This window comes from Sceloporus occidentalis, unplaced genomic scaffold (genome assembly GCF_023333645.1).
Source record: "Sceloporus occidentalis isolate IW3139 unplaced genomic scaffold, rSceOcc1.0.p SCAF_1, whole genome shotgun sequence".
In the NCBI taxonomy this organism is placed as follows: domain Eukaryota; kingdom Metazoa; phylum Chordata; class Lepidosauria; order Squamata; family Phrynosomatidae; genus Sceloporus; species Sceloporus occidentalis.
The window spans coordinates 214,557,882-214,578,191 of record NW_028316981.1 but is presented as its reverse complement, the minus strand read 5'-3'; the positions used below and the strand labels follow the sequence as shown (position 1 = coordinate 214,578,191).

Below are 20,310 nucleotides of genomic sequence, written 5' to 3'. Positions count from 1 at the left end.
AGTCATGGGCTTGCAGGAACTAAGGCCTGTTACAGACTGCCAAAATAAAGCTGCTTCGGGTTTCTTTGGAGGTATGCTGTTTAAATGATGCATGCATCCTAAGAATCCAGAAGCTGCACCAAAGCTGCACTCTAGTGCTTAGGAATGGAGTGTGGCTTTGGCGCGACCTCCGGACTCTTAGGACCCATGCATCATTTAAATAGCATACCTTCAAAGAGACCCGAAGCAGCTTTATTTTGGCAGTCTGTAACCGGCCTAAGTAAAAAAGTGGAAGATAGGGGTCGTGGAGATATCTCATACACACGGTCACTTTGAGTCAGAATCGACTTGAAGGCAGATAATAACAACAGCCTGGAAGGTTCAGACTACAATAAACAGAACAGATTCACTGTCATGTTTACAGATGAGTTTCTAGCAATCATTGCTGTCAAATGCAAAGCGCCAAGTCTTTACCTTCAAACATCCACTCCCACAGATATACTATGAAAGGAGATGGGTGCACTGGCACTGATTTATTTAGAATATTTATACCCTACTCTTCAGCCACAAAAGCTCTCAGAGCAGTGTACAGGTTCCCTACCCTCGTTACATTATAGTGCTTCATTACATTTTACTGCAGCATAACATGTAGCTTGCCCCAATAAGGTTTTTTTTAAAAAAACCAAACACAAATTTAATTTTGAACTGTTTCAGGATTTTTACTTGCCTCTATTTGGGGGGGGGGGGGTGCTGGCAGGATTCATTTGTTTAACATGTCAGCCACTGTCACTATTGTACCTAACTGAATGGCCCTACACTGAAATCTACAAAAACTCATGCTGCCAATTTCTTTCTTTCAGTTAGCTTCAGAGGTGCTATAAGATCTCTCTACACACTGATCTAAAGAAGATGGTCAATAACATTAAATCAACTATCCCTATTTTGATATTTTTCAGGATAAGACATTAACTTATGGGATCATAATTTTTAGCTGATGTGTACCTCTGAAATTTGAATTTTTAGAGATTTGCAGCATTTGAGATAGATACATTAGAATCACAGAATCTTAAAGAGCTGGAAGACACCGCAAGAGCCATCTATTCCAAACCTCTGCTAGATACACAGCTACCAATGATTTGGGCCAGCACATTTTTGAGATGGAGAGAGAAGACAAGGTGGAACGTATTTTAACCAATTCTAAAGCAGCCATTTCTGAGAACAATAATAACATACGGTATATAATTTAAGGTACAGTCACAGAATGTATGAGCAGCTTTCCCCACACATGCATACTAGCTTCAGTGTTTGATCTAAAAAAGGCAAAGTAAGTCCCAAATACAGAAATATACTGAATTAAAGAAGGACAGGAAACATCTTCCAGCCACAAGATAGGTTGAATTAGGATAGGTCCTAATTTTTTACTTGTGTATGTTTTACAAAAAGTTTCAAGAATTATTGAAATACAGTGGGCCCTTGCCTTACACAGGGGAGCCGTTCCGGCCCCCCCCCCCCCCCGTAAGGTGAATTCCGCCTATGCTCAAGCCCCATTCATTTGAATGGGGCTTGTGTGCGGTGGCGCGGCAGCGCAAGAGCATGTGGGGAGCCACGGGTGAACGCCCCACTCATTTGAATGGGATGTATCGCCCCTTGTGCCCCCCCCCCACAGCTTGAGCGCGGGCGCACTGTACTACTTTAATATGTGACCATCATTAACTTTATGTACTATTTAACAACTGTCAGAAAAACAAACTGTCCTGCCAGCCAAGGTTTCTTTTTGCTACACTATTATCACGTAGCTATTTGTGGTGAGAAAACATTCAAAGACCATATGAGGCTTGCAGACATTACTGTCAGCACATTAAAAAAAAATACAACATATCCTAACCACCATAATGCTCTTGAAATGCCTTTTAACCAACCTGAGTGAGTCCGCATGTGTCTGGTTAAGTGAGTCTTCTGAGAACTTGAATAAGGACACATGGTACACCGATAGGGACGTTCTCCTGGGAAACAAACAGCATTAAAAAGGAATTAAGTTTTTAAAACATCTTTGCACTGCTTATAAAGATCAAACCAACAACTAAGAAAGACAGGCTTATGAGAGAAAATGTTGTTTCATATTAGCACTGGTTTAGAACTATATGCAGATTCCTTCTGCACTCAGCCCAATATATCTAGCAATGCTTCAAACACCAATTATCTTTTAAAATCCTGTCGTCTTTCACCTAACAATTAACACTTCTGCTCATCAAATGTGGGTTGTTGCCAGTTGGATCTGATTACTTCACAAAGGGCAGGATACAGGCTTAATCAGCCTCGGAGTAAAGTCACTGAAATTAACAGGACTTATGGTAGCTATTAAGTTTTAATTAATAAAAAATATATCCGGCAATGATGTTAACAGTCTTAGTCTGAAAACAAATCAAAGTATTTTGAGATCATGATGTCCAACACTTCTCTGACACACCTGCCTTTCTTGCTCCACAGAGCTACCAACCTTAGACTTTACCCTCCTGGTTTCGAATCCAGTAGTAGAGATGACTGCACAACTGCTGAGACAACCCCAAATAAATGAAAACATGGAAATGGGGATGTTCATGACAACAACAAATTAGGGTGACAAAACGCTTTCTTCCTGTGTTTGTAGGCCTGTTTATAGCCCCTTAAGGGTCCGAACAGACTGGCCAAAATAAAGCTGCTTCGGGTCACTTTGGAGGTATGCTGTTTAAATGACACACGCATCTGAAGAGGCCTTAAGCTGCCTCAAAGCCGCACTCTTCTGGCCTCTTAGGACACATGCATCATTTAAACAACATACCTTCAAAGTGACCCGAAAGAGCTTTATTTTGGCCTGTCTGTTTGGGCCCCAAGTCAACCATCCTACAAGTATCAAGACAAATTGGGGCTTCTCTGAAACAAACAAAATCTAAATGTCAGGACCTATCCTAAATAGAAAAAAACTCCAAAAGCAAAATTAATTATATAGCATATGGACTAACAGATGGGTCACACTTCATAAATAATGAAGGACCATGTTCAGACAATCATATAAACCCCATTTACTTCAATGGAACGAGAGGGCAAAGATTGTGTTTTTGATTTAAAATGCAGTTTTCTTCTGTTGCCAGCTAAGGACATATTTACTTGACAGAGGGTTGAAAGGGGGCGCTTTTAAAAGAGAGCGATGTACTACAATGTGCTTTCACATTGTTTTTAATACAGTGGATGGTTAAACATGATTGGTTTAATTGTATTTTAGAATAGGAACACTGTTTTTAATTAGGCTGTGTGCTGCTTAAGTATTGGATCAAAGGTGGGATGTAATAATAACGATGATGATGATGATGATGATGATGATGATGATGATGGGGTGGTGGTTAAGAGTTGGGTCATGACATCATTCCAATTGCCTTTACCAATCAAGGCATGCATACACCATACTTTTCAGAAAATAAGCTACAGTATTCTACATGCTTCAGTATTCAGAATAGTTTTTAGCACCACTTAAAGTTGCATTACATTGAAAAGAAACATATTTTTATTCCAAAAGCCAAAATGTGGGGGAAAGCTGCACTAGAACAGTCTGAAACTTGCATTTTCTATCTAAATTACAGTAAAATCAAAAGTTGCCTTCAAAATTATTACAATAATCAGACTGTGATACTAATTTGTGTCCTACTATTCTGTTATGCAGCCCATGTCTACTGTTTCTAATATTAATCAAGTGGCATCCCTAGACATATATTGGGGGGGGGGGGGGGCGCAAAAGAAGCTTTCTTACTTTAAAAATCTTTCTAGGTAACATACACTTGGAACAACAAGCCAAACTTCCATAAATCACATGGTACACCCTTGTGTGCACCATTTTCCCCAGAAGTAGCGCAGCACTCCTGATCCAAGATGGTTCCTGCACTCTGCAGGGAAAGGGGTACATAGAGCTTCTATTCACTTCAACGTGGATTTTTTGGCATGCCAATTACAGTAGTGTGGCTCAGATCTATGGGGAGGCAAAAGGTGTAACAGCAAAAGTAGTTACTGTAATCTTATATAAGCTATTAGTTTTGTTACAGGAGCAAAGAACCTTACTAACTACTATATTGTGGCAAAGGGGTTCCCTTTTTTCCTCTTATCTCTTAAGAATGATTCTTGCTTTAGTATGTACAGTTGTCCCTCCATATTCGCTAGGGTTAGGGGAAAAGGCCCCCGTGAATATGGAAAAAACGCAAATAACCAAAACACTGTTTTTCCCTGAGAGGACACCTCTCTAGGAATCTCTAGGTCCTCCAGTGCAACTCTGTGGTCAATGTCCAACATACACTGACCATAGAATGGGACTGGAGTAGCTACAAATGGTCTTTCAGTGCAACTTTTAGTTCAAGTTGACCACAGAGTTGCACTGGAGGACCTAGACAGTCCTAGAGAGAACATATTAACAAAATCCGTGAATAATCAAAGCCGCAAATATGGAGGGATGACTGTAGTCTGCTTCACACAGTTATGTTTTTAATGACTTACTTCTTCATTTAGTAGTAGATCGGCCAGCACAAGGGGAAAAAAGATCACAATGAGGCACACAACTTCAAATATAAATTCAGCTTCTTATCATATTGTTACCTTCAATTGTTACCGATAATTGTTATCACATTGCACAAAATCAACTTTTAATTAGTACTTTACTTATGCACAGAATTAAAATCAGATTACAGTGAAAGTTAAGGAAGACAATGCAAAAGCAGAGTTACTACTTAATGTTAAGAAAACAAAAACAATGATCATAGATCTATGTAACTTTAAAGGGGATGATAAAGGCATCAAAATTGTTAAATATTTTGTGTACTGTACCAAAGTTCAATTATCAATCAAAATGAAGACTGCAGTCAAGAAATAAGAACACTAAAATTTGAATGGGCAGCTGTGAAAGGCACTGGGTAAGATCTTCAAATGTAAAGACACATCACTAAATACCAAATTTGGGATCATCCATGCCACAGTAGTTCAGTTCTTATGTATGGATATGACAGCAAAGAAAGCCAGAATGTGTGGTGGGGGGGATCAATGAAATGTGGTGCTGAAGAATAGTTCCACAGATATCATAGACTGCCAAAAAAAACCCCTATGAAATGGGTACAAGAGAACATCAGGCCTGAATTCTAACTAGAAAACAAAATGACTGAACTATTGTATCATGGCCAAATCGTGCGAAATTATAACATGGTGGGAAAATTGTAATGTTCAGTAGGGTGGAAAGAAGTAAGGAAAGAGGAAGACCACAACACAGGTGCTTTACTCAGTCAAGGAAATCATGGTCCTGAAACAATCAAAAATGTATGGATAATAAAAATATACTATAAATACTGTTTAATAATATATTTAGAACTGGTTTAAAACAGAATGAGGAAAAGCGTTGTCTATACAAACAAAGTGAAAACTTTTGAAAGAAATCTTCAAGATAAAGGAGAGGAAGTCATTTTAGATGGATGTTTGACCTTTAGTATATTTGTGTTGATTAAATGTTTACATTGTTTGTTTAGTTTTTGGTATGTGAATTCATGTTTTTTGTTGTAAATATATGTTTTTAACAATCAATAAAATCTTTTTTAAAAGTCCTGAATTTGTAAGACAGGTCTGTTAATAACAGTCTCTTGGAGGCCCTTTATTTGTAAGTCAAAGCCAATTACTAGGTGTATAAGAAGAGAGAAATATATCTACCGCAACTATTTGTCTATGTAAAAAAAGATTATGCAGAAAAGACCTCAAAACCTGGATCAACATATATGAGTAGCTTGAAAAAATGGAGGCAGCAGCAATGCGCCTAACATGAACCTAGATTTGTTCAGAGGAAGTTTGCCATTACCTTTCCTGAGGCTGAGCGCCTGTGACTTGCCTAAAGTTATCAATGGGTTTCATGCCGAGCTGGGACTCAGAACCTTGTCTCCAGAGTCGTAGATAGTCTTACAAAACGTCTATCTGTACACAGTGTTTTAATAATAATAATAATAATAATAATAATAATAATAATAATAATCAGAGGAAATATATGGACACTTTATTTTATCATGCTGAAAGAGGATATTCTATATCCCATTGTTGTTATTCTTCTTTATATCCCATTATATCCCACTGTATCATTATTCTGATGGAAACTAGAGGTGGGGAAAACTCTATGTGGGAAATGCAAATACTAAAATTATCCCAGTTACTTTTTTCAGTTCTAATTCAGATAAATGTTTTCTGACTGTATTGCGAAATTACATTTCATTTCAAGTAGCAGAACTTTTAGTTCATTTTGGCAGTTTTGTTATCTTTCTGTTGTCCATTTGAAAAGACAGCAGTTTTGTCCTAAATGTTTTAAAAGGTATTTACACAAGCAAATAAGACAGACTAAGCAGAGAAAAGCTAATTGTTTATCTGTAGTGAGGATTTTCTTAAAAGCACAAACTTCCATTGCTCTCTTATTAAAGCTATTTGTGTGTGTGTGTGTGTGTGTTATTAGCATATACTTGGAGTAAACCGAGATTGCAACCACACTGCAGGAATAATGCAGTTTGACACCACTTTAATTGCCATGGCTCAATGTTATCGAATTCTGGGAATTCTAGTTGGTTGTAGCGCTAGAGGTTTCTGAAAGAGAAGGCTAAGTCTCTCACCAAACTACAAATTCCAGAATTCCACAGCACTCAGCCATAGTGATGTTAAACTGCATTATTTCTTCAGAGTGCAGAGCCTGAGACTTTTAAAAAGTTGTCATTGCCTGTGATACAACAAAATGTATTTTCTAATGTGAAAACAAGATAAATAACAAATAGATGCGATGGTCAGAAGTGCTTGCTATCAACTTCGGTTGATACGCCAACTGCGGCCCTTTCTGGGGCAAAGGGACCTTGAAACTGTGGTACATGCTCTGGTAACCTCTCGATTAGATTTCTGTAATGCTCTCTACATGGGGCTCCCCTTGTACCAAGTCCGGAAGCTTCAATTAGTACAAAATATGGCAGCCAGGTTTGACCATATAACACCTATCTTGAAAGATCTTCACTGGCTGCCCATTCGCTTCCGAGCGCAATACAAGGTGTTGGTCACTACTACCTATAAAGCCCTACATGGCTTGGGCCCGTGTTACTTGAGGGACCGCATCTTCCCATATGATCCACCCCGCACACTCAGAACATCTGGGAAGAACTTACTGGTAATTCCACCTTCCAAATATGTTGCCACTTCCCAGATGGCCTTTTCAGTGGTGGCCCCATGGATGTGGAATGATCTACCTGAGGAGCTCCGTCTGACAACCCCCCTAGAAACATTCAAAAAGAGGCTTAAAACTCTTCTTTTTTGTCAAGCCTTCCCCCTGAAGAATGAAGTTATCTACCCTTTTGCCATCAATTCCCTGCTTACCCTTGAAGGAGAATGATTGTGCTTAGAGTTCTGTAATTGTATGGTTTTAATTGTCTGTACACCGCTTTGATCTGTGGAAAAGCGGTATATAAATAAAATGTATTATTATTATTATTATTATTATTATTATTATTATTAAAACAGCCCTAACTAGTAGAATTTGCACATGGCGCTTTGTAGTGGTTTCATTACTGCAACTTTCAACAGCAGACCCACAACTGAAGTTTACTTATCTATCACCTTGTTTAAACACTATTTTTCCCCAAAGCTGGAACTGAATCAAATTCGGTCAAACTCTGAAAGAACATTTTTCTATATTTTTCACTTCTGAAAAGTTTTTAAAACACAGAGATCTAAACTGTTGCGGCAACATGATACAGGAAGAAGAGTTTCTTTTACAAATTTCAGTTAATATTAGAGACAATTCACATTTGACATAAACTCTTGTTTTGTTATGAAGAATACTGTATAAAACAGGAATAGCTAAATTTTATCAATCCATATTCAATGGCACCTGCATAACTTTTGAACCTCTCAAACTATCTGTCCCCAGCATCTGGAACTCAAACAGTGCCTCTGAACAGAAAGAATGCATTGCACTATGAATAGCTCTTGACAAACCTATCCTTTACAGATTGGCATGATCCAATTTTTTTAAAGTTGATTTAGAAACCATTGCAATTTTTGTACTATAAAAACTAACCTTAAATAAAGTTCATATATTAACATTTGATCTGCATCCAGCAAACTGTTTGCTTTGGAGTAATTCTATTACAGTCAAAACCTTTTTTCTATAATAAAAGTGACAGTAGATTGAAGCTTAAGGTCTTCATTCTAGTCAACAAGTAGTTCAAAACATATATCCACACTTATCTGTGACTGTAATAAAGCTGATTAATCGGCTTTCCTTTTCTATGTCCACACATTTCTGTTAGCCAAGTAAGTCAGAGTCATGCAGCTGTAGAAAAATGGGAGATTTTCCTGTGGACCCATATATTCAGGGCATATCAAAATGAAAATGTATCTTTCACATTAATTCACTGTAAATTGTTTTGTGTATCAATGAATATGAGTGAAAACAAACACAGCATCCTTAATATATTCTGTAAGGGGTTTGTTTGGGGTTTTGTTCCTTGAGTAACAAAAACATGTTTCTAGAATTAATTAATCTTAATGAGTTGCTAATATAGTAAGAACAGTCAATCCTGTCAAGCTGGAGCAGAGGTACAAATATAATCAATTCAGTTAAGGTATATATTATTTTATCTGTCAACACAAAAAGATGAATACACACAAGCCAACAGCTTATTTAAAATTAGAAAATGTTACAGCCATAGCACACAAGTTGTAATACAATGATGAACGCACACAAATATTGATTACAACTAGTCTTAAGAAATGGAGAGACATCACTCACCTGTATGTGTTCGAATATGTTGCACATAGTTATTCTTCCGATCCGAGAAGTAGGAGCACTGTAAGCATGTGTACACTTTCCGTGGAAAATGGTTCCTTAGGTGCTTCTTCCAATGGTATTCACTGATTGTTGTGTATGTGCAAATTGTACATTTGTAGACTTTCTCATTTTCTCCTGCTTTATTGTGATGTTTCAAGTGAGCCAGATAATGATCATACCGATTAGTGTTGTAGCCACAGCGATCACATCTTATGGGACCCTTGGAGAAATCAACTTCATCTGTAGTGCTTGAGTCAACTTGGCTATGCTTTTCTGTTTTTTCTTCCACAATGAATCTCTTAGCACTGTGCACCCGAATGTGATGGACGAACTCCTGCTCCGATTCTGCCTCATACTGACATGGCTTACAACGAAACGGTTTGTTCTTCAGGCTTTTACCTCTATCATCTACACTCTCTGGGGCATTTGGTAACTGGAAGCCCTCCGGGACATCTGACAAATCAAAACCCTCCGGGTCACCTGACAACTCAAAGCCTTGTGAATCACCTGATAACTGGAAATCATCTGGGGTACCTGACAACTGGCAACTGGAAGCCATCTGATAACCCTTGTCTAGACTACAAGTAAGAGAACTAGAATCTGTCGTTTCTGCAGTTTCAATGTTACGAACGTCAGGAGATCCAAGGGATCTCATATCTATATCATTCAGGTCTTCATGACCACGCTCCACAGCCTGTGCATCATCCATTCCTTCTCCATCACTATCTGAAAAGTTGGCATTGCCCACAGTTGTCAGTTCGGCCATTTGCCTCTCTTCACCAACCATGTAATCACAGCAGTTGCCATTAACTTCTCCTGTCAAGGCTACATTTGCCAACATAATAAGCTGAGGAGCTGCCAGTTCGGCTTTGGAAAGTTCAGAAAAGTCATACATGTCATTTGACAAAGTCATGTTGAGGTTAGTATTGCCAGAAAATAGGCTGCTGCCACCAGACTGTCCGAGCACTTGCATTGCCATGGTAACAGTTCTGTAAAAGAAAAAGGACAAAGGTTTTCCTAAGTTGCAGGCCTATGAAACCTATGCTATCCTATCAAAAACCAAGAACCCTTCCGACAACAAAGACGATTTAATCAAGACCAAAATTCAAAGGGAGGGATATAAATCAAATTAAACAAATACACTTTTAAGACAAACTGGTTATATTCAGTGCTCTTCCAAGATATGCTTTCACTGTGGGTTCTTGAGCAAGCTACAGATAGTCCTGAAAACAAGCAGAATAGCTGTTTCTTATTTGGCCAAAATGCCTGGTTTGTGCCCCCTTTGCCTTATCCAGATAATATCACAAGGTTTGTAGATGTGTTTTGTTCGTTCGTCTGTTTAGTTGTCAATTCCCTGCATTTTATATGTTGTATTTTGTGGTGAGTGTGCTCATAAAGTTGTGGGTTTTTTCCCCTTTTGCTTTCTATTGTCCTACATATGCTTCTTTGCAGGACTTGTTCTCTCTCTGTGTTGGAAGTTGTTATAAGGTTTCCCTGCATGCTTGCATAAGAAATGCAGAAGCCCCAAAAGAAAACAGAATATATATAGTTTTAAAAAGGAATATGGAATATTTCATTTTAGAATAATGAATACAATGTTTGAGACAAGATGTTCATGTATTTATACTCCCTAATTATATGTAGCAGCACGTAGACATTGCTGGAAGTCCATATACCAGTGCTAAAAAGTAGTGAGCAAGCCATCAGCTGCCAGTCCACAGAAAGTTTCTGGGGAAGAAAGGAACAATTGTAGCCAAGGGGCACAATTACAGTACTGGCCCTTGGCACATTCGGGGAAGGGGAACTAGTTCCCCCACTTCAGATAAGCCCGAGAAGCACTGTTATACAGTATCAGATCCTTGTTAATTCCTCACCTTGGTTCCCCTTTCACAGTTCTTTTTATAGGAATTAGCGTTTTATGGTTTAACGTGAAACTATGGAGGACTAGAGGAGACTAAATAACTTGCTTTGTTTTCCTAAAATTATTGGTTACTGTTCTTGTTGGGGTTGTTTGCCTGGTTCGCACCAACTGGAAAAACCACAGAAGTTCTTTACAGTTTATATTGGCTGCATCCAGACTGCAGAAATAATCCAGTTTGACACCGCTTTAACTGCCAGGGCTCCATGTGATGGAATTCTGGGCATTGTAGTTTGTTGTGGCACCATAGATCCGCTACAGTGCCCAGAATTCCATTGCATGGAGCCCTGGCAATTAAAGCGGAGTCAAACTGGATTATTTCTGCAGTCTGGATGCAACTGAATTCCTTACAGTACAGCACCTTGTAGTTCCACTTGTAATTTTTTAAAAAGTACATTCAATCATTATTCTATGATCACGCTGAACTTTTAATATGCTAAACATGATCTTTTTAATCCAAAACAAGTTCTATAACATAATTTATTTTTATAAAGTTAAAAACTGGCCGTCAATTTGTAAAGGGAGCTAAAAAAATCATCCCCCCCCCCCCCCAAAAAAAAAGTTCAATTTCTTTTCTGGAAAAAAATGAGAAATGTAAGGGATTGTTTCCCCCCAATTCTGGATTCAAAGGTTCTGGAAATCTTACATCTCTGGTTTGTACATGATTTGTTTTGTTTTTAATGGGCTTATCTGCAGACTGTGAATTTTGTGTTCTACTTGAATGTGTGAAATGAGAGCCCCTTCTAAGCTAATGCTGTTTTGACATGGCCAAAATGTTTTGTTTACCGTTCAGAGGTGAGATTTCATTTCTGCCTTGAGCTCATGGGAGTTTGATAAGGAAAGAACCCTGTTGCCAAGATGAATGAGTAGCTCAGAAAAAGTGGAAGAAATTTAGCCTGAGGACAACATAATAAGATAAAAGGATTGAACACATAAATGTACCAGGAACCATGGCAGAATTCTGGCAACTGGATATAATGACAAACCATAGCTAAAGCAGGCTAGGTCTGAAAAACCACATTCAAAACATAGTTTTAAATTATATTTTGTTACCAAAATATAAAGCATAATACATTAGCCAGTGTAGAATCAAGAGGTTCAAACCAACCATAGTTAGCTAAACAAATGCTATCCTAAGAATTGTCTGCAAATCAAGCCACTGTGATCAATTGTTTGATAATATTCCACAGCTAAGCTTTTAATCAAATCCTTTGCTAAGCTGATACTTCACTGCTCTCTAGGATATGATCTGCACTACAGAAATAATGCAGTGTGACACTGTTTTAACTGCCATGGCTCAATGCTATGGAATTCTGGGATGTGGTTTGTTGTGGCACCAGAGTTCCCTGACAGAGAAGATGAAATATCTCACAAAATGACAGCTCCTAGAAATCAACAATATTGAGCCATGCTAGTTAAAGCAGCGTCAAACTGCATTATATCTGCAGCGTAGAAACTGGAACTCCTTCACTCCTACCCATCCAGGAACAAGCATTCCTACTCTGTAGTACAGCCATAAAAAATTAAAGCAAGAGAATTATTTTCAAGTTTTGCTGTTGCTTGCCTATTATTTAAACTTCTGGAAGAGAACTCTAGAACAGTACAGTTGTCTGAATCCTCTTCACATATATTTTATAATTACATAATGTTATTCAGCATAGGTATTTTACTTTCACCATTTCATAAACATTTGAACATAGAGAAATGTAAGGTACCGCACTTAGAGCAGAAAAATGAAATGCACAGATATAGGATGGGGGACACCTGGCTGAATGAAACTACGTGTGAAAGGGATCTGGGAGTCCTAGTAGACCACAAGTTGGACATGAGTCAACAATGCGATGCGGCAGCTAATAAGGCCAATGCAATTTTAGGCTGCATCAATAGAGGTATAGTGTCTAGAAGAAGGGAAGTAATAGTGCCACTGTATTCTGCTCTGGTCAGGCCCCACCTGGAATATTGTGTCCAGTTCTGGGCACCACAATTGAAAAAGGACATTGAGAAACTGGAGTGCGTCCAAAGGAGGGCAACTAAAATAGTGAAGGGTCTGGAAACCAAGCCCTATGAGGAAAGACTTAGGGAGCTGGGGATGTTTAGCCTGGAGAAGAGACGGTTAAGAGGTGATATGATAGCCTTGTTTAAATACTTGAAGGGATGTCATATTGAGGAGGGAGCAAGCTTGTTTTCTGCTGCTCCAGAAACTAGGATGCAATGGATGCAAGCTGCAGGAAAAGAGATTTCACCTCAACATTAGGAGGAACTTCCTGACAGTAAGGGCTGTTCGACAGTGAAACAAACTCCCTCGCAGTGTAGTGGAGTCTCCTTTCTTAGAGGTCTTTAAACAGAGGCTGGATGGCCATCTGTCGGGGATGCTTTGATTGAGAGTTCCTGCATGGCAGAAGGGGGTTGGACTCGATGGCCCTTGTGGTCTCTTCCAACTCTATGATTCTATGATTAATTGTGTGGGAGTTATAATCAGTATTGCAGAATCCTCTGTAACAGTTCTGTAAAATCAATGCTTTAATATTATTTGCTTGGTGACTAATCCTAACAATATTTATAAATTCACCTTTATAATGAGTCTTAAATACATAGATATGAATTATTTGAAATTCATCATGTAAATTTTGAAACAAAGTTGATGGAAGCCCATTTTAGTTGTGTGCTTCTATATAAATAAGACTTAAACAAAGTTGTAATGCAGTCTTTTCCAAGGTATCACAAAAAGAGAAATATACCAGAACATATCTAAGAATTCAGCACAATGGCTGACTGCTATGTCTGATCTTGTGTGGGGACCTCTACTCCTCTGCTGAAAAATGGCCCAACATTTCAGCATTAAATATTAAGAGAAGGGACAACCAATCAGTGTCAGCCAAGACAAAGGACATTTCTAGCTATTAGCTGCTGAGTACACTTTATTTCTCAACATTAAAACTGTGAAGTCAAAGGCTTTCATCCATAGTTTTTTGTGGGTTTTTCGGGGCTGCTAGAACATGGCCACATAGCCCAAAAAACCCACAAAAAACTATGACATTAAAACTTCTAAGCCAGATAACACCAGTCACTTGACACAGCTAGTTGGGATGTGTATGTTTAGCACACAGAATTCTCTACCAAGTAAAGTGGGCCTCTTAGTGCCATATGCATTAAGAATTCAAAGACAAAGCCATGCAAAGGGATCCTCTAGCACAGTGATGGTGAACCTTTTAGAGGCCGAGTGCCCAAACTGCAACCCAAAACCCACTTATTTATCGCCAAGTGCCATGTCCCTCTGGCTTTCTAATAACAAACTCTGGCAAACTCTGTGCTGGGGCGATGGCACATGTGCCCACGGAGAGGGCTCTGAGTGCCACCTTTGGCACGCGTGCCATAGGTTCACCATCACTGCTCTAGCACCTTTGAGACTAAAGTCCAAAACACACTGCAGAAATAGTCCAGTTCTGAGACTGCTTTAACTGCCCTGGATCAGTGCTAGGGAATCCTGGAAACGGTAAGTTTATTGTGGCACCAGAACTCTCTAACATAGAAGGCTAAATGTCTCACAACACGTGTGAGCATTACCTAGCATTGAGCCAGGGCAGTTAAAGCGGACTCAAACTGGATTATTTCTGCAGGGTGTTTTGGAACTAACTGAAAGAAATAAGTTGGTAGCATGAGTTTCTGTGGATTTGAGCCTACTTCCTCAGACATGTTTAAACTTGAGTAAACTTTCCTAGGATACTCAAGTCTAGGAAAGCTCATTCTACCAACTACCCTCTTTAGTCTCCAAGGTGCTACAAGATCTTTTTTGCATATGCAGAAAGAATTTCACTTGAGGGGTAATTAAAGAGAGAGGTTCAGAGGTTCACGCTGAGTAGCAATCATGCAGAACAGATATGCATGTGCATAGGATTTAATAGGGAATGTCACACAGAAAGTATGTTTTCCTGATATTTGAGGTGTCTGTGCCTATCTGACTGCAAATTCAGTAAATGGAAGTAAGTTCCCAATTCTCATAAGGAAAACTGCCACACAAAAGAATAAACCCCCACAAATCACTCCCTAAATTTAGCATCACAATTATTACAGGGGATTAATATTCCCATTTCATGGGGAAATGGTCAATTTTAAGAGCTATGATTTGAAGAAAGATCAACATATAGAGAAATGAAAAGGTTAAAGACATCCGATTATAAAGAATATACATTATGCCATATAAGATTAGGTGACACTGAGAGAGAAAGGCGGGTTACAGACCGCTGCTTTGCGGCGGTCTACCACCGCCGCCGCTTGCTCCGTGAGGGAGCCGTAGCAGCCACACCTTGCGGCTCCCGCACGGAGCAAAAAAGGAGTTCCAAAATGGAGCTCCTTCTTGCGGCGCCTCTATGACGTCGCGAGGTGCCGCTGGCGCATTCGCGACGTCATAGGCGCCGCGACACGTCTGGACGCTATGCGTCCAAGACGTAAAGATGGCGGCGCCTGTATGAACAGGGCGCTGCCATTTTGTACGTATTCCATACGTACTAGGGTTAGGGGTGTGGAAGCACCACCCCTTCCTAACCCTAATACGTATGGAATACGTATTTTTTGGCGGTCTGTAACCCGCCATTGTAACAAAATAGGGTAAGAACAAAGGAGAAAGTCATCGAAACAGATAGAATAGTGAGAAAATTGGTCAAAAAAATATCGGAAGTTCCTAAAGGCTTAGAGAAATACTAGACTAGAAGGAAAGTTGATATAAGCAATGTTTAACAGATATAACATGTAGAAATATGTTGAAGGAGAGGGGGAATAACTGACAATGAGTTAAGTAATTTTTTGTCTTTTCCATCCTCATGATTCAATGTTAGTTAATTTTTGGTTTACAGTTGTCCCTCCATATTCGCTAGGGTTAGGGGAACAAGGCCCCCGTGAATATGGAAAAACCGCAAATAACAAATACACTGTTTTTACCTGAGAAGACCCCTCTCTGGGAATCTCTAGGTCCTCCAGTGCAACTCTGTGGTCAATGTCCAACATACACTGACCATAGAAGGGCACTGGAGTAGCTACAAATGGTCTTTCAGTGCAACTTTTACTTCAAGTTGACCACAGAGTTGCACTGGAGGACCTAGACAGTTTTAGAGAGAACATATTAATGAAATCCGTGAATAATCAAATCCGCAAATATCAAAGCCGCAAATATGGAGCGATGACTGTATATGCATTATATATATATATATATATACACACACACACACACATATTCTATTTCATACACACACACACACATATATTCTATTTCATACACACACACACACACACACACACACACTATTTTGGGGGAGAAAAAAGGCCATCATTTTTCCACTGGCTAAAAAACCTGAAAATGCACCAAAGACTACAAAAATTCATGCAAGTAACCTTGGGCAAAAGTTCCTGGGAGTTGAGATTAGAGGCCAGAACTCCTATGATGTTCCATTAATTTCACAACTGTTGTTCTGCAGTCTCAGAACAAAGGGTCCATCTAAAATTTGCATTAATCTTGTAAGCAGGAAATAATGGGAATAGCCAAATCCAGTTTACGCATGAAATGAAATCTGTGTCCGGTGCGCTATCCACGGTGTTTTAGAAGACTACTGGGCCATATATCCAGTTATCCTGCTTAACAATTCACTCATCGCAAGTAACTTTTCAAAGGTCAGACTTCCCTCAAGATTGTCCATGTGGATGGCTCTCTCTCTTTATTCTGGGTAATGAGTATGCTGTATAAGCTCAATATCAAGCACCGAAGCTCACCAGTTACTAGGTAAACAAGCATAGCCCAAGTGAAATTCTTCCAAACTAATATAGTAATTGTCATGCAGCAAAATGCATCACTGTGTGGCTAAGGATTTGCATCATGTTTTGCACCATGCATCACTGAGTGGTTAAGGATTTATATCTTAAATTTTAATGGTGGGGTGGGGGGGAGAAAGAACAGTCCCTGCTAAAGTACTAAACAAAAATCAAATGCATGTATGCTGGTTCCTTAGCAAGCTAAGGCTGCATCAACCCTGCAGAAGTAATCTGGTTTGAGATCACTTTAACTGCCATGGCTCAATGCTGTGGAATTCTGGGAATTGTAGTTTGTTGCAGCCCAAGAGCAGAGGCCCACAACAAACTACAATTTCCAGACTCCCAAAGGCATCGAGCCATGGCATTTTAAGCGGCGTCAAACCAGATTATTTCTGCAGTGTGGCTGCAGCCCAATTCTACTGAAATTAGCAAACTAACCACGTGGGATGGGGAGGGGGGTTTAAATAATATGCTGGTTTCCTTTGGGCCTAAACGCAAATGAGCCGCATGACCTACATACACAACTCTGAAGTCTTTCTTCTGCCAGAAAAGCCGAGAAGGAGCTCCGTTTGCTAAAGTTTCCAAAAGTTTTCAGACTCTCAAGGATGCCTTTTTTTCGGTCAAGGAAAAAGAGCTCCTGGGTTTATTTGCAGGAAAGTATATATATATTAATCCATCTTACCTAGTTCTTCCTCGTTGAGGCAAAGGAACTGCACAAGCTCCAGGCCCCCAAAGTTTGCAATTTAGAAACCCATTCGTCCATGGATGCCTACCATCAGCTTTTTCTGCTGCTGCTGCTGCATTCCAGAAATAGGCATTCGGCCATTTTCTTCAAATACCAAACAGAAGCACAAAGCACTGGCTCTTTGCAAAACTCTCTGCCTCTCGCACAGACACAAACTGCCCCGAGTTAGCCCTCGACTTGCCTCCAGCCCCTTCAAGGACCCTTTCCCCAAAGTTGGGCACCCCCAGGGCAACTTTCCCTTCCTCCAGGGGCTCCCCCCCAAAAGTGGAAGAGGGCGAAGGTTGGCCCAGCCTTTCCCCCACCCACAGCAGCCCAGCCTCCCCCTTCTCCTCCCCCCAGACACACAAACACACACAAGGCCCCAGGAGGCTCCCAAATCCGGGTGGGACTCTTCCTTTCTCTCCTGAGCCAACTCCCAAAGACAAGAAGAAAAGGAGGAGGAGAAGGTGGAGGAAGAGGGGAGGCAAAGGCAGAGGCGGCTGCTGCTGAGTCCAACCTCCAGAAATAAAGACGTAAAGGAATCCCTGCAGCAGCACCTTCCAGGCCCAACGGGGGCATCCACCTTGCAGAGTTAACCCAGTCTGATAGCTCTTTCAGGGCCATGGCTCCATGCTGTGGAAGTCTAGGAATGGTCGTTGGTTGGAATCCCATAGCAGTAAAAGCACTATCAAATCGGGTTATTTTCTGCAGTGTGGATGCAGTGTGAAAGAAATCCCCGCCCTTTGTGACTCTGCAAAGCTTTTTCTCCAATGATGATGATAATAATAATAGTAATATTTTCTTACCCTTCCTTCTCCCCATGGATCAAGGCAAGGAACAAGAGGCCAAAAAGTACACATCTAAACCCCCCCCCCCATTTTTCTTCCTCAGCACCCCTTTTCCTCCTGGAAAGATATATTGGTCTATTGGGGGGGTTTGAGGGGGGGAATTATATATAGACAACAAAGCCCCCAATATATCTTTCCAGGAAGAAAGATATATAGAGAGACAGAGTGAGGGGGGATTTTTATGCACATTGGGGGATTTGAGGGTGGTAGAGTTGTGAGGGTAATGTCTGTAGGGGGGAACCAAGGCGCCCACTGAGCCTGGCTTTCTCCCTCCATTCAAGACCAAGCTCTCTACCCTCCAACACTGCCACTGAGGGGAGGGGGGAGATGCTAGGGGGGAAGTCTGCTCCCTAACCTAGTTGCCCCCTCCCTTCAAGGCACCCCATGGAAACCATGCTCAGTTGCCCCTCACAGGGCACCCCGACCCCCACGTCTCTTCCTCAGCACCTCCAGCCCCCTTGCAGGCCATGAGCCTGGCCACCCCCTTCCCCACAGCCCCATCACCCCCAGCTCCCTTCCACAGCACAGAAAGATATATATGGGGAAGGGAGGTTGAGGGGGGCTCCTCTCCCACCCCTAGAGAAAGGGGAGACCTTATAGGGAGGGAGAGTTGTAAAGGACAGTCTGTGAGGCCCACCTTCCCCCCCCAACCCCTTACAGCCCCTCACTCCCTCGCCCTTCAAGGCAAAACATAGAGGCCAAACTCACTCCCACCCCCCAAACACTCAGGCATCCCACCTGCCCCCCAACTCTCTTCCTCAGAGACCCCTTCCTTCCTCAAAGGATACACTGGGGAGGGGTTTTTTGAGGGGGCTTTTCCCCCTTCCATGAGCAAAGGGGGAACTTATGGGGAGGGGAAGTAGAGTTTCCAGCAAAACGTGTGTGTGTGGGGGGGGCAACTTATGCTGGGAGGGGTGGTTTCAAGAGAAACGTGTGTGGGGTGTGTGTGGAATCAAGACCCACCCAGCCCCCTTGCAGACCCTCAGGTCCCTTTCTTTCAAGGCACCCCATGGAAACCAAGCTGCCCCCTACACCTCAGCCTCCAATTCATGCTGGGGGAGGGGGCAGAGTTGTGAGGGAAAGGTTTGAGAAGGGAAGCGAGGCCCACATCGCTTGCAGCCCTCTTGCAGACCCTCAAGCCCCCCTTCCTTCAAGGCACCCCATGGAAACCAGGCTCGCCCCACACACAGCCCAGCCCCCAACTCAAGCTGGAGGTAAGGGAAGAGCCTGAGAGGGAAAGCCGGGCCCGCTCCCCTCCAGCCCCTTGCAGACCCTACAGAAACCAACCCTATCCCTTCCGAGGCACCCCGCAGAGGCCAAGGTCTTTCCCAACCCCACCCCGCACTCACAGCCGGGGAGGGAGGCCCAGGCGCGGGGGGAGGAGGGCCAGGAAAATCGCTGTCCAGCTCCAGCAGGGCGGCTGCTCGTGGTGCTGCTGCTGCTGCTGCTGCTGCTGCGGAGGCCTCTGCTGCTGCAACTCCAACCCAGAAAGAGGAGGAGGAGGAGAGGGAGGCGGCTCCTCCCCGCCAAACTTCCTGCCTCTCTCTCTCTCTCTAACCCCGCTCACGTCCACGCGGGGCCGCCGAGGAGGAGAAGGAGAAGGAGGCAAAAGGGAGCTTAGCCTCTCGTCCTCCGCAGGGGCTTCCTTCCTTCCTTCCTTCCTCCTCCGACCCTTTCTTCCCTCTCACTCCTCCCCCTCAGACGCAGGAGGCGAGGCCGCCTTCGGATCAGCCCTGGACAGCGCCACGAGCCACTCAGCCATCATCATCAGCCCTTTCCCTTCATCTCCACGACGACATTCTCTCACCGTCTTCTTCTTCGCCGCGCATGCGCACCCACCTCCTTCTCGTCTCTCGCCTTAATGGAAGGAGAAGTGGGGAGAAAAGTACCCCCGCTTCAAAACTATGGAGGCGGCGGCGGCGCGCGCATTCCGACACTAGTCTCGCGAGCGAGCGCGTGCCAAAAGGCCACGCCCCCTTCCTCTCAACTTGGAGTAGTAAGGGAGAGGGAGAGAGAGAAAACTGCCCCGCCCACTAGGCATAGGAGGCCACGTGACCCGACCCTTTCCCCCCCTCACGCCCCCTCCCCCTCTTCTTCTTCTTTACTCTAGGTCAGGCTTAAGGTTGCCTCAGAAGACAGTAGGCCTCAAGCAGAGGCTTCCTGCTGCCTGCCTTCTTTTGTTGTGGGGTGCCTT

At 42.0% G+C, this 20,310-nt stretch overlaps 1 protein-coding gene across 6 annotated transcripts in view; it reads right to left on the bottom strand.

The window, feature by feature from the left end:
- The window catches only part of REST (RE1 silencing transcription factor), a 30,459-nt gene extending 10,446 nt beyond the window's left edge, over window positions 1–20,013 (bottom strand). For 2 of the 6 annotated variants that reach the window (XM_089488858.1, XM_089488852.1), the window contains exons 1-3: window positions 17,227–17,550; window positions 8,789–9,816; window positions 1,899–1,982 (exon numbers count right to left, since the gene is read on the bottom strand). In XM_089488858.1, coding sequence (XP_089344984.1) covers window positions 1,899–1,982; window positions 8,789–9,806 — 1,102 coding nt within the window. In that variant the 5' untranslated portion in view covers window positions 9,807–9,816; window positions 17,227–17,550. Of the gene's footprint in view, window positions 1–1,898; window positions 1,983–8,788; window positions 9,817–17,064; window positions 17,083–17,226; window positions 17,551–19,465 lie in introns of those variants that run through there. The other 4 variants (XM_089488854.1, XM_089488853.1, XM_089488855.1 and 1 more) reach the window with 4 other exon arrangements.
- Window positions 20,014–20,310: the final 297 nt, after the last annotated feature.